The sequence below is a fragment of the Ailuropoda melanoleuca genome, chromosome 2 (assembly GCF_002007445.2).
Source record: "Ailuropoda melanoleuca isolate Jingjing chromosome 2, ASM200744v2, whole genome shotgun sequence".
NCBI classification, from domain to species: domain Eukaryota; kingdom Metazoa; phylum Chordata; class Mammalia; order Carnivora; family Ursidae; genus Ailuropoda; species Ailuropoda melanoleuca.
In genome coordinates, this window is record NC_048219.1 from 69,843,713 (window position 1) to 69,857,919 (window position 14,207).

Genomic DNA, 14,207 nt, shown 5'->3' on the forward strand with positions numbered 1-14,207 from the left:
TAAATATACAGTATTTATAATATATTTTGCTCTTCTTAAATTATGCCATACTGTGGCATATGTACTGACTGTATCAAGACTATAATGTGGTTTTCTTATGTACACTTTAGCTACAGTTCCTTTGTATTACAATACACTATCTTTCAATATGGCTTTCCACTGCATAAATTACTATATGAAATGTCTTGTTCAAGGGAATTATATGTGCAGTGCCTAAACCACTTTCATGGAAAGTTAGGTATAAAGTAAATTTTTTGATCTGTAGGGATCTGTTGAGGAAATCACAGTTGACCTTTGAACAACATGGGGATTAGGAGCCTGAACTCTGTGCAGTTGAAAATCTGTATATAACTTTTGACTCCCCCCCCAAAACTTAACTTCAAATAGTCTACTATTGGCCATAAGCCTTGGCGATAACTTCAAATAGTCTATTATTGGCCATAAGCCTTGGCGATAACATGAACAGTTGACTAACACATATTTTGTATGTTATATGTATTATGCACTGTATTCTTACAATAAAGTAAGCTAAAGAAAAGGAAATGTTATTAAGAAAATCATAAGGAAGAGAAAATACGTTTATGATACTGTAGTGTATTGAAAAATCTCTGCATGTAAGTGGACTCATGCGGTTCAATCCTGTGTTGTGCAAGGGTCAACTGTACTAAAACCATTGTTTTCCAAGCGATTTGTCAGTATGCATCAGTACATAAGGAAAACATCAGTGGTACGTGACTTTTTCTTCTGCCCTTTGGTGGCTTGTTCTGACCTTAGGATCTCTTTTCCTCCAGTTTACTCTCTTTGATTGTGTTATTATGTTTTCCACATTTGAAATCTAGTTCTGAACTAGTATCTGTCATACCCAAATCATTTAGTAGATATTCATCATTATGTTGACCTCCTTATCCATAACCACTTACTCCCTAATACTAATTTTTATCAGAGGATTTGCTGTCAATGCCTTGGCATATTTAAAAATTGCTTGGGTCTTTTCATAATCTGGATTTCTTTGTCTTATTTAAATATTACAGTTTTTAGTCCCTTTTGTTGACTGATCAACAATTTCTTTATGTGACTGGATTATCTCTGTTCCTAAAGTTTCAATGAGATTTTAAGATCTTGAAAAAGTGCCTCACCAAAATTTATTTTATCATAGTCATTTCTGTGTTCATTTTCATTCTATAAAAATTAAGTTTCAAGATGTTATGAACATGAAATGTCAAGAATTTTTTTCCATTATGGAATTAAAAGATGGATAAAACATGCTCTCTCTTCACAAATAAAGGTTTATAGAAACAGTTGATCTAGTTTCAAAAAATGTTAAATAGTTCTGCTTCTTATTTAGAGCCTTCATTATTTAAAGGAAGAACTTAGGCTCATTTGGTTAGGCGTCTGCCTTCAGCTCAGGCCCTGATATCAGGGTCCTGGGATTGAGCCCCAGGTCCTTATATCAGGGTCCTGGGATTGAGCTCCACGTCAGGCTCCCTGCTCAGTAGGGAGTCTGCTTTTCTCTCTCCCTTCGTGTGTGTGCGCGTGCTCTCTCTCTCTCTCTCTCTCTCTCTCAAATAAATAAATAAAATCTTAAAAAAAATAAAGGAAGAACTTAGTTACAGTTTATATTTTTGATGGTGAGAATGTGTCATCAGTGGAAGAATAGCTAAGCCCTTTGTGTATTTTTCCACCATTAAATATCCACTGCTTTTTACTTTTCCACTAGAATGTAAATTTTACTAAAGTAGGGATCTTTTCTGTCTTATTCAGGCACCTTAGTACATGGCACATAGTGTGCTTAATACATATTTGCTGAACGAAGAATGAGGGAATAACTAATGTATGGAATTTACCTACGTCAAACATACTAACTACCCCATTAGAGGAGAGGAAAATCATTAAACTCCTCTTTTCTCTTATTCTTTGAAGTTAGTAGGAAAATCGTAGGAATACAATGTCATCTTTCCTTCTAGGGTTCTTTTTCCTTTTAGCATTTTATTTTCATTGCTACTTATTGTTGAATAACTACTTAATCTCAAGTTAATATAGTATAAGTATGTGGTTTTGTACCATCTAGGATTAAGTTCTTTTTGAAATTACAGAAAAATCTCCAAATAATGATTTCTTAAATAAGACAAAACTTTTGTTTCCAGGATGGCTGTTAGAGTTCCAGCCATCCCTAATAGCAGATTGTCCAGAATGGAGAGAAAAAAAGGTAAAAAGTGTATATAGTGTCTTTTAAGGAGATTTATCTGGACAGACATTGAGCACTTTGACTATATCAGTGGCTAAACCTTTATCTTTTTGGTCATGCCTAGTTGCAAATGTCAGCTTTGTTCTAGTCAAACAGGTATTCTGAAAGTCAAAGATTCTTTACTAAGAAAGACGCTGTAGGCTCAGGAAGTGGGACTAGAAAGAGATAAGTTACTTTGACTTCTTCTATAGATGGAAAACTGAGGCCCAGGGTTTTTTTCCCAGAGTAACAGCAGAGCCTAGAAGCACCTATCATCCAAGGTTTTTGTTGTTGTTGTCGGGTTTTGGTTTTTTTTTTTTTTTTTTTTTTTAAGATTTTTTTTTTTTGCTAGAGATAGANGCCTGATGTGGGGCTCAATCCCAGGACTCTGGGATCACGCCCTGAGCCAAAGGCAGACGCTTAACAACTGAGCCACCCAGGTGCCCCTGGGTTTTGGGTTTTTTTTCCCCACTACACCATGATTTTTTTTCTAGTATCTCAGTATAGTTTCCTTTGTTTTTATGCTCTCTTATTTTATGTGTACTTCACTGTCTGTTAGAAAATTTGATTTCAGTAATATTTTCTACCAAGGCTATTACAGTCATTTTCCCCTTAGACATAGAGGGAACTCTTATAACTCTAAAGGTAAATGTCTTTGTATTACCAAAGTAAATATTTGTTCAGGAAATGTTTTAAGCTATACTGGACATTGATTTGTTCCTACTTCTGTATAATATGTCATAGCATGTGTTTGTAAAGTAACTCCTTGGTAAAGAAAATGCTTCCATTAATCACATTTTTCTATAGAATTAAAAACATGTATATCTTAATCTTTTATCAGCTTTTCCCCTCTCAAAAGACAACATTACTTACCAGTGCATGGTGATGACTTTTGCTTTCCTACAGCCTTTCTTTTCACCTTAAAAATGCAGATAAATATTCCATCTTGCTGAGAATTTTTTTAAGTAAGGGATTATATAAATGGAATGTAGTGGAGTTGAGGGTTTTTCATTGTAATTCTCATTAGTTTATCAACTTATACAAATGTCAGGATTCTAATTTCTTGGTAATAAATTGACAGTTAATGGTTTATTTTCTCCTTTCCATCTCATGAAAACCTATCTTGAGTATTCCTTATCTTCAGTTTTGAATTAATCTTTAACAACTACTATAAATGTACTGTTAGCTAAGTTACCAATAGGCCTTTTTAAAAATTTTTATTATGGAAAATTTTAAACATAAATAAAAGTAGAGAGTTTAATGAAACTCATGTCCCTCCCCATCACCCAGATTTAACGTTTATCAATGTGTAGCCTATTCTATTTCCTCTTGCTTTTACCTTCCTTATGCTTTTACCTGTCCCACCACTGAATTATTTTAACACAGATACCAACTCTAATTTCTTTCAAAACTACTTCAGTATGAGTCTCTAAAAAATAAGAGCCCACCCCCTTTTTTAAACATTACCCAGTGCCGTTCTCATCTTTAAAAATTAGCAATTTATTAATATCAAATATCTAGTTAGTGAGTGTTCAGATGACCCTTATTGTCTCATAGTTTCTTTTTACAGTTGTTTTAATAAATCAGAATCCAAACAAGATCTAATCCCAACAAGATCTATAGTATTTGGATATGTCTCTTAAGTCTCCATTTATGGGCTCTTTTCTCCCTTTCTTTGTTTTTGCCTCCAGTAGACCTTAAAATCTTTTTTGAAAGTTTCTTTTGCTAAATGTTCTATTCACGTTTATTATATTTTGCTTCAACTAATAGGTTTCTCTTTTGTATCCTAGGAAGTTTTTATTATTAAAATATCTTTAGAAAGTAGTCACTTAAAAAAAGTTTAAAAATTAATCGTAGAGAAACCGACAGCGTTTAAAGATGAGAGCCTAAAACAAGAATGCTGGTTTTAGGGGTGCCTGGGTGGCTCAATTGTTAAGCGTCTGCCTTCAGGTCAGGTCATGATCCCAGCATTCTGGGATCGAGCCCCGCGTTGGGCTCCCTGCTCGGCGGGAAGCCTGCTTCTCCCTCTCCCATTCCCCCTGCTCGTGTTCCCTCTCTCACTGCCTCTCTCTCTGTCAAATAAATAAATAAAATTAAAAAAAAAAAAAGAATGCTGCTTTTAGCAACTAATTTTTCTTCATCAGGTTACATTTGGTATATAAATCAGATAACCTGAAATATTCTCTATGCTGTCTTCATGTATAAGGAAATTCACGCCATGTTTAAATAATTCAAAATAAGAAACACTTGTTAATTGAAGATGAGCAATAAAATTGGCATTCCTCATGAGTAGTATTTTGATACACGATAGGTGAACAGAGAATTGGAAGTAGACTCTTTTTCATATGAGTTTGCCTACATTATTGCAGCTGAGTAATTTTTGAATTATGATACCAGGTTTAAATAAAAAGACCACATTGCAATGCTTTAAGAGAACGTGATGTTCTTCCACTTTAGAAGAGGGAGTAGTTTTTCAGGTAGAATCATATTTTATACTGAAAATGAAATAACATTTTGATGAAAAGTAAAGTTACTTAAAATTTAAATAAAATTAAAATCTCATTTTGATGAGTATTAAAATGCCCAAGCTATATTAAACTTTTTGAAAAGGGAACTTAATTGCTGTAGTATACAGAAGAGGTTTACCATCTTTCCCCCATTAGGGCAATGTTTGATGTCCAGTAAATATATTTAAAATATATTTGTCATAAAAAAGATAGTGTGTATTAATTTGCTAGGGCTGCTGTAACAAAGTACCACAGTAGAAAGTGACTGTCTTGTAGTCTGGAGATTAAAATTCTAAGATCAAGGTATTGCCCATGTGAGTTCCTTCTGAGGTCTGCCAGGAAAAATCTCTTCATGCTTTCCCTTAGCTTCAGTTGCTTTACTGGCAATCTTTCACATTCCTTGTCTTGCGGAAGTCTCATCTGATACCTTATCTTTACTCGGTGGTCTCTGTTTGTTTATGTCTTTCTCCAGGTTTCCCCTTGTTATAAGGACAACAGTCATACTGGATGGGGGCCCACATTACTGACCTAATCTTAATGAATTATGTCTGCAATGACCCTATTTTCAAATTAGCTTACATTCCGAGGTACTGGAGATGTAGGACTTCAACTTAAGATTTTGGAAGAGAACACAATTCAACCCATAGCAGATTTTACTAAATATATGTGTACGTCAGTATATTGGTGAATATTTTTGTACTTATATTTATTTAGAATGAATACCTTGCCTTCTTCTACAACTAATTTGTGGCCATTTAAAATAGAATACATATATAATACATATAAAATACATATATAATAAATTACTTAAATTAAGAAATAAAAATGTTGGGGCACCTGGGTGGTTTAGTCCATTAAACGCCTGCCTTCAGTTCAGGTCATGATCCCAGGGTCCTGGGATTGAGCGCCTCATCGGGCTCCCTGCCCAGCAGGAGCCTAATTCTCCCTCTCCGTGCCACTCCCCCTGCTTGTATTCTTTCTCTCTCTCTGTCAAATAAATAAATAAAATCTTAAATTAAAAAAAAGAATTAAAAATGTTAAGAACCATGTGTAGAGTGGAAAAAATAAGCCTACTAAATATGTAAATTAATGTAGTTATTGATACTGACTTTTAAATGTAGTTGTAAAATTCCATAAAGTTAAGGCAGAATGGGTAAAAATTCTCATTGTCAGGTTTTACTACAACACAATTACATTGTTTTATCAGAATAGATGATTTTCTGAAACCAGATTTCAAAAGTAACCTACCATATTAGTCCTTCGTCACAGCATAGAAAACAAAATCATAAACAATGTCTTTATTGGTGGTTTAATAACACAGTACAGAGACATTCTTCCAATGGGTCTTTCATACTTGAAAATATAATAAAGTTATCATTTTCAGTGTTATATGACAATTAAGGTTCAAATGTGTAGTGTTGTGGAGATCCAATTATTCAAGGACAAATTTTGAAATAACAGCTCTGAGAGAATTGCATGAATAACAGGACCTTTACTATGTCCTCCTCAGACATCAGTTTTCTCATTTAGTCTTTTTATTTATTCCTTTATTCTCATCCTGCTTTGAGTTGGGTATTAGATGAGTACAGACGGTGCTTAAGCTGTATTATGCATCTATATTTGAATAAGGTGTACAAAGTTCATGATAAAATTTAAGACATTTTTGAGAATACTTTGTGATGACTTGAAAGATATTTATAAATTATTGTATTTTGGGGGGGCGCCTTAGTGGCTCAGTCAGTTAAGTGCTTGACTCTTGGTTTTGGCTGAGGTCATGATCTCAGGATGTAAGAGTGAGCCCTGAGGTGGGGCTTAGCACAAAGTCTACTTGTCTCTGCCCCTCTGCTCCTCCCCCTGCGTACCCTCGCTCTCTCTCTAGAATAAATAAATAAAATCTTTTTTAAAAAAATTATTGTATTTTTTGTATTGTTTTACTTCAGTTTCTAATTTTATAATTATTCCAAATTATGAGAACATTTTAAAACTGCTTTTTCTACTTAGGTGAGGAATGTTTTTCCCTTTAGTTTGTAGCACTTACAATTGATGAAGGCTCTGGCCTCTAGCCACATTGTCAAGAGCTATAGGTCATGCTGGGAACACTATATATTATGAGGTATTAATAATTAATATCGTGATTTATTAATAATAATGGTAGTAATAGGAATATTGATGCAGCTTTAATGTGGCGAGCACTGTGATAAGTGTTTCACATATATTAATTCAATCAGCATAACATTTGTGACACTTTTTATTATTACCTTGTTTAAGTGATGGCTAAATTGAGATACAAAGTAGTTAAGAAATTTGAGATTGACAGAACTAGTAAATCGTGGAGCTGGGAGTTGAACCCAGGTACTCTGACTTCAGAAGTGTTCTTAACCACTCTGTTAATCCTTGGTTTTAAATATTGAGCTGTTGATATGCTTGCTTTCAGAACATTTCTGTTGCGCTATCTTCAAGTTCACTGAATTCTTTCCTTAGCTGTGTCTAGTCTTCTCATAAACCAATTGGAAGAATTCTTCAGCACTGATACCTTGTTTTTTGCTTCTCCCATTTCCATTTAATATTTAATTTTTATTTTTTTATATTTTTAAATTTTTTCTTTAAAGGATTTTATTTATTTGAGAGAGTGTGTGTATGCATGCATGTGGGAGCAGGGGAAGGGACAGAGGGGGAGGGAGGGGGAAAGAGAAGCCCCAGCAGACTCCTCACTGAGCGCAGAGCCCCTCATGGGGCCATAAATGTGAGGATTTGTTTCTAGATTCTAAATTCTATTCCATTGCTCTATAGGTTTACTTTTGTGCCAGCACCACACTGTTTTGATTACTGTAACTCTATTGTAAACTTTGAAGTTGGGAAGTGTGAATCCTCCAACTTTGCTTTTTGTTTTCAATATTGTTTTGTCTATTCTAGGTCCCTTGCTTTTCCGTATGAATTTTAAGGTCAGATTGTCAGTTTCTTCAAAGAAGTCAGCTGGCATTTTGATAGCAGTGAGTTGAATCCATAGATCATTTGGGGAAGTGTTGGCATCTTAACAATATTGTCTTCTGATCCATAAACATGGATGTCTTTCCATTTATTCAGGTCTTTTAAATTTTTTTTCAACAATATTTTGTTGAAATTTTACACTTTTTTGTTAAATGTGTTTGTATTTTTTTATGCTATTGCAAATGGAAATGTTTTTATTTTATTTTTTAATATCACTACTATATAGGACTACAGGTCATTTTTGATGTTGATATTGTATCCTGCAACCTTGCCAAACTCATTTATTCTAATAGGCTTTTAGTAGAGTCCTAAGATTCTATATATATAAGATCCTGTCATCTGCAAATAGTGATAGTTTTATTCCTTCACTTTCAGTCTGGGTGTCCCTATTTTATTTCCTGCCTAACTTCCCTTGTTAGATCCTCCAGTATAATGTTAAATAGAAGTAGCGAGAGGATACATCCTTATCTTATACCTGATCTTAGGGGAAAACATTCAGTCATTGGCGGTTAATGCTACTGTGGATTTTTTGTAGATGCCATTTAAGAATTGAGGAAGTTCTCCGTGTTCCAAGTTTGTTGAGTGTTTTTATTATAAAGGGGAGTGTTAAATTTTGTCAAACTCCTTTGGCACCTATTGAGATGATCACATGGTTTTTGTCTTTTATCCTATTGATATGATGTGTTAGGTTGATTGATTTTCATATATTGAACCAACCTTGCATTGTTGGGGTTAATCCCACTTGTTCGTGGTGTGTACTTTTTTTTAATATATATCCTCAGATTCCATTTGCTAGTATTTATTGAAGATTTTTGTATGTATATTTGTGAAAGATTAGTCTGTTTCGTTTCTTGTGATTTCTTTGGTCTCATTTTGGTATAAGGGTAATACTGCTCTTATACAGTGAATTGGGAAGCATTTCTTCATCATCTGTTTTTTGGAAGAGTTTTTAAGGGATTGATATTTATTGTTTTTTAAATGTTTGGTAGACTTCATGTTTAAAAAAAAATAGTAGGGACCAAGGTTAATAGTAGTGATACCCAGAAATGTGCACACCTGTTATTTGGTCAGGCCATTAGTGTGGGGTTTTGAGTCTGTGATCAATAGTTGACTAGCTGGGTTTTATCTTTTATTCTTGATAGTTAATTTCAATAAGCCACTGACTTGAAATTTTTTTAGTGGCTTTTACCACCTTGTGTTTAGTGTAGGGTTTGGGGCCCTGGAGGGTTTTTTTTAGTGTTCTTGCTCCATTCTCAGCTTTCAGCAAGCCCTGCACACCTTGGGAGTCTCTGTGCCTCTTGCTCAGCTCTCAGAGATAGATTCCTATTGTTTTGTACTCTACTCAAGGCTTTGGTTGCAAGGAAGAGAGGATTTGGTTCTCCTTCTGGAGCCTTCTTTTTAAGCAGTCCCTTCATACCTGAGAGCCAGAGTGGGTATTATTAATGTTCCTGCCCCTTCTCCCACCTCTCCCCACAGCCTTTTATCAAGAGAAGGAATGATTGTCTACCTCCTCTTCCAACAGCAGCCGACCTTTGCTTTGTATCAATGTAAGATCTTGGGCCCAACCTGGCTTCAGACTTGCCCCCAGTGGTAGATGGCTGGTTTTTTTCTCTCTGTCTTTCAGTGGCAGCTGACCTTTGCCAGTGACTAGAGGGTGGGCAGATTCCTGCCCCTCATCCAGTAGCAGCTAGCTTTGTTTCTACCCCTCTTTCAGTAGAAGCTGGGTTTTTTCTTGGGCAAGGGATGTTACGGTTTCCTTCTCAGGTATTTAAAACTTATCCTTAATATTTTTCTATATATTATATTTCAAGGTTGTCTTTTTAGAAGATTTAGTTCCTGATAAGCAGAAGGACATTGAGAGAATTTAGAGAAGCATGCTTACTATTTGATTACTATTATAATATGCCAATATGTTTGTTCTTTTACAGCTTGGGCTTGATTTCCGACTCTTTTCACATGTTTTTCGATAGCACTGCCATTTTGGCTGGATTGGCAGCATCTGTTATTTCAAAATGGAGAGATAATGATGCTTTCTCTTATGGGTAAGACTTTTTAAAAACCTTTTTATTAAAGTATAAGAAATACAGAAAATACACAAATCTTAAGCACATGAATTTTCACAAATTGAACACATTAATGGAACTTGAACCCGTAACCGCCTNGGTGGATTCGTTTTACCTGTTTTTGAACAGTATTTAATCGGAATCTAAAACATGTACTTTTTTTTTTAAGTGAAGCTTTTTGCTAGATAGGGGACTTTCTTAGAAAATCTTAACCCATTTTTTTTTTTTTTTGGAAGAAGAAGAAAGTTTCAGTATATGAAAATGGTCAGGTTTCTTTTTTAGAGGGATATTTTGCTATTAATTTATTTAAAATCATTATTTCCTAATATGATTTTATGTTACCCTCTTCAAGTTCTGCTTTCATGAAAAATGCTTCTTTTCATACTTTTGCTCAATTTAGATAATTAATCAAATATTGGAGAGTGTTTTTATGCTGGAGAGACTATATTGGAACATCTGGTCTCACTTCTGAGCCCGGTACTATTTAGAGGCAGAGTTTGCCTTTTGCCATGTCTGATTGCGAGAAGCAGTGTAGTGTCCAGTGTTTGACTCTGCCTGAGTGTTTTCTTTTTTGAGTTCATAGAGTATTTTGCAGTGTAATTGTATTAATGTGTAAGCAGCACTCAGGGGTAATATCCTCCTTCTCTGTCTCTCCACCTTCATTCTCTTTCCTGTTCCCCTCTCTCGCCTCGTACTTGTTGACTTTTTCCCATCTGTCCCTCTCTCTTGTGAGTGCTTTCTCACATTCTCTCCTTTCTTCACTCCTGTGTGTTTTCTCTGTCTTCCACTCTCATCTCCAGCATCATCCTCTCTGCCATCTCCCCTGAACTCCCTTCTTCCTTCTCTTGTTCTTTCTTTCCAGTTCCTTGTGCCAGTGCTCATGGTCTCTCCCTATTCCTCAGCCTTCCACTCTCCCCTTCCTCTTTCTCTCTCTGGTACATCTTTATCTTTCTTTTCTCCTGCTGTCTCTCTCTACCTTCGACCGCTGTATCTCTCGGGCTCCATCTTATTCCCCTTCCCTCTCTCTGAACCTCATCCCATTTCTTTCTTCTTTCCTTTTTCCAGTCTCTTTCCTTCTCTCACTGATCTTTCTCCCAGAAGGCTCCCTTTCCTTTATAGTGTCTCTCATTCTGTCCTGCCTGCTCACATCCACTGTCTTATGCACACTGCCTCCTGTTCTGTCTTTTACTCTTGTTCCCTCCCCACTTCTTCTCTCTCCACCTTCCCTTTTGTTCTCGAGCTAGCACGCATGCACTTTGTCTTGTGTGCACTCTTTTTCTCTTCAGATATTTATCGAGGGCCCACTATGAGTCTAATCCTTTGATACTTATAAAGATGAATAAGATATAGTTTCTGTCTTGGAGGAACTTGTGTTCTGATGAGGAAGCACTACTGTAAAAATACCATAAAATCTGTACAGTGTGACAAGTGGTAAAAGAAAGATATATGAAGTTCTGTGACAGAACTTGCTGATTTGGGGTATAATCAAAGTAATGTAGTTATTTGTAAGATTATGAAAAGTGAGACAAAAAGCACTAATTATACTGTTTTTATTGACTACAGTGAGGGATCTCTATAAATCGAAACAGCTCAGAAGAGAACATTTTCCATGGCATTATGCAATCAAAAGATTCTTAAGTGTATTTTGAGTCATTAAAGAAAGATTGCATGTAAAGTTCTAATCTTGTGTTGGAAAATTAGTAATTCATATATACTGTATGTTAAAAATCTGATTAGAATATCTTAACAGTTTTTCGGAAAAAAATTTAAAAAACACAATTTTTCAGGATAAACATTAGGTGACTATAAAAATTCTCAGTTCCTTAAATCTCAGGCTATCTATTGTTTTCTATTTAGAATGCACAGTCTCCCATTATAAGATGGTTTTTAGGAACAGCTTTGAATACCACAGTACTATAGCAGGTTTTAACTATTCAGCTTTAACTAGTTTATATAAGGGAGTAATATTCTTGCCACCTTTTTGCTTCTTGTTTTGTCTTCTCCTTGTTTGCTTTTTTCTTTTGAGAAGGGAAAAATTAGGGAGTAAAATCTGACATGACATTTGGAACTACTAATAGTTGCTATAGTAGTAATAAGCAGCAGTAGTGAAATAGGTACCAGTACATGAAAATGGCACTGAATAGGCTAAGCCTGGGGATGGATCCCCAAACCCCCAGTTCAGTATGATCACAGCAGCAGACTGACTGCAACAGAAAAATAATAGGAGGAATCTGAGAAGCAGAAGACTTTCCAGTATTTCTTTATAGAAAAGTCATCTTTGTGTCTGGTCACACACCTGTTTGTGAAATAGCAATGCCAGCATAAAAGTAATATATGTCTGATAGGTAGATACATGCATATGTACATGCCTTTATATGTATGTGCATATGCTTGTATCATTTTTTACCTTGGCTAAAGAATTCAGACACCATCATACTTAATTAGGCAGTAGCACATTCATGAAGTTGCTGTGTTTTAATTCCAAGACTCACTGTGTTCAAGTAAATGTAATCATTTGTAAAGGCAAGTATGTCTAGTTTTCACAGGTTTTTCACTTGAATCCTGCAACCAAGTTTAACAAATATATTAAGCCTAATTAAGTCACTTGAGTCCAACAGTTGATCAGAATTTATGGAGCACCTACTAAGCTAGGCATTAGAGACAAAAAGATGCCTGAAAAACATTCCTACCTTTGATCTTGACATCTAATGGAACTCAAGGACAAAAGGCTTTCAATCAGGCGTTAGCTATGGGAGTAGAAGTGTGGGTTAAAAAAAAGTGCTTTTTATTTTGAGGTTAGTAACCCTGCTGATGTATTAGATACATTCCTAAGTGTTTACTGTGGAAAGCCAGCTGAATTTAATGAACGTTCTCTCCTGAAAAATAAAAAGGCATATGCTTTGACACATACTATGTAAATTTAATTCATTTGTATGTGTTAGAAGGTAGAAGTATGCATTATTTCTGAGTGCAGAAATATGTGCTATGTTGGAATGTACTGACAGAGCAAACTCCAACATGACTGAATAGAGTCCATTTTAAAGAGTTTGTTCTCTTTACTTTAAGCATAGTTCCTATAGTAAAAATTGTATTATCTAGAAGTTGACATAGAAAGCTAGAAAAAGCAGTGTTTTTGATACTCCTATTATATTGTTTAAGGACCAGAGCGATTAACTGCTGTGAGCACTCTTTGAATAACGTTAGGACATGTAAAACTGCCAAGTTAAAGTTGTTTCTAATGACTTTAACTAAGCCAAATAGTACCTTATGGAAAAAATAAAATCTTTCCCCGATGCTTCACGCAGGTAGGAAACAGAAAGCTTCAGAAGTCCATGGAGAAAAAGACAGGTATTTTAAAAATAGTTTAATTAGTATTATGTGAAGCTAGAATTGATTCTAAAAATAGGTAATTGAAAAGTTTTTGTTAAATTTATTAATCTTAGAAAAGAGTGATAGAAATATACATCTCAAGTTGTCTTGGGTAATTCAGAAATAATTTTATTTTCCTTCAGATCAAAGCTCCATTTTCCAAATATTTGAAGAACAAAAAATTTAAGGAATTCTTAGAAAAGAAGCAATTAATGTAAAGTTAGAAAAACCCCCTCTTTCAAGTCCTTTTCTTCTACTTTTTATCTTTAGATCTTTCCTTCTTTGCCTAGTCCAATCTTTCCTTCCCCAGGGGCAACTTGAGATTTACATTTCTGTGAAAGGTCTTTCTAAATCTACTTACTCTAGGAAGGTCTTTATTGGCCTGTAGAAATGAATGTGTTTTGCAGTATTGTGCTATTACATATAATTCATTATAATTAAATTCATTTTCTCATTTCTGCAATATATGTAGAATAAAACACATTATACTATAAACACTAGGACTTTGCTGGCTGCTTATACCATATAATATGGTTTAGATCTGTGAATGTGTATAAATTTATGATAAGATTTTTAAGAAATAATAATTCAGTTGTTTACTTTGCTCTTCTTATAGGTATGTTAGAGCGGAAGTTCTGGCTGGCTTTGTCAATGGCCTATTTTTGATCTTCACTGCTTTTTTTATTTTCTCAGAAGGAGTTGAGGTATTGTAAATAATGATTAGACTCAGTAAATTATATTTCTCTAATGAAAATGTTTATGAACTAAAGATACATGTATGGAGCTGCTTTCACACTATTAAGTATCGAGGACAGTGTTGGGTTAGATAAAATATTATGAAAGAGGAGCTTACAAAATAGTTGAAAAAATTAAATATACGTGAAAATACTTGAAATTGAAAACAACTAAATGATAGTGCTTTATAGGCTATGAATGAAGTGTTGACTCTGTGAAAAGTAAAAGCACAATCTGGGTAGTGAGGTCTGTTGGGAAGTGTTCTTAAAATAGAACCTGACAGTTTTGCCAGTGAATCTTTAATATTTGGTATATTTAAAA

The 14,207-nt window shown here is 34.7% G+C and overlaps 1 protein-coding gene across 4 annotated transcripts in view; it reads left to right on the top strand.

The window, feature by feature from the left end:
• The window catches only part of SLC30A7 (solute carrier family 30 member 7), a 263,475-nt gene that overhangs the window by 1,895 nt on the left and 247,373 nt on the right, over nucleotides 1–14,207 (top strand). For all 4 annotated transcript variants that reach the window (XR_004623326.1, XR_004623325.1, XM_002928155.4 and 1 more), the window contains exons 3-4: nucleotides 9,648–9,761; nucleotides 13,768–13,855. Coding sequence is in view for 2 of the 4 variants with exons in the window: in XM_002928155.4 (XP_002928201.1) it covers nucleotides 9,648–9,761; nucleotides 13,768–13,855 (202 nt within the window). In the remaining 2 variants the exon portion in view is untranslated. The remainder of the gene's footprint in view (nucleotides 1–9,647; nucleotides 9,762–13,767; nucleotides 13,856–14,207) is intronic.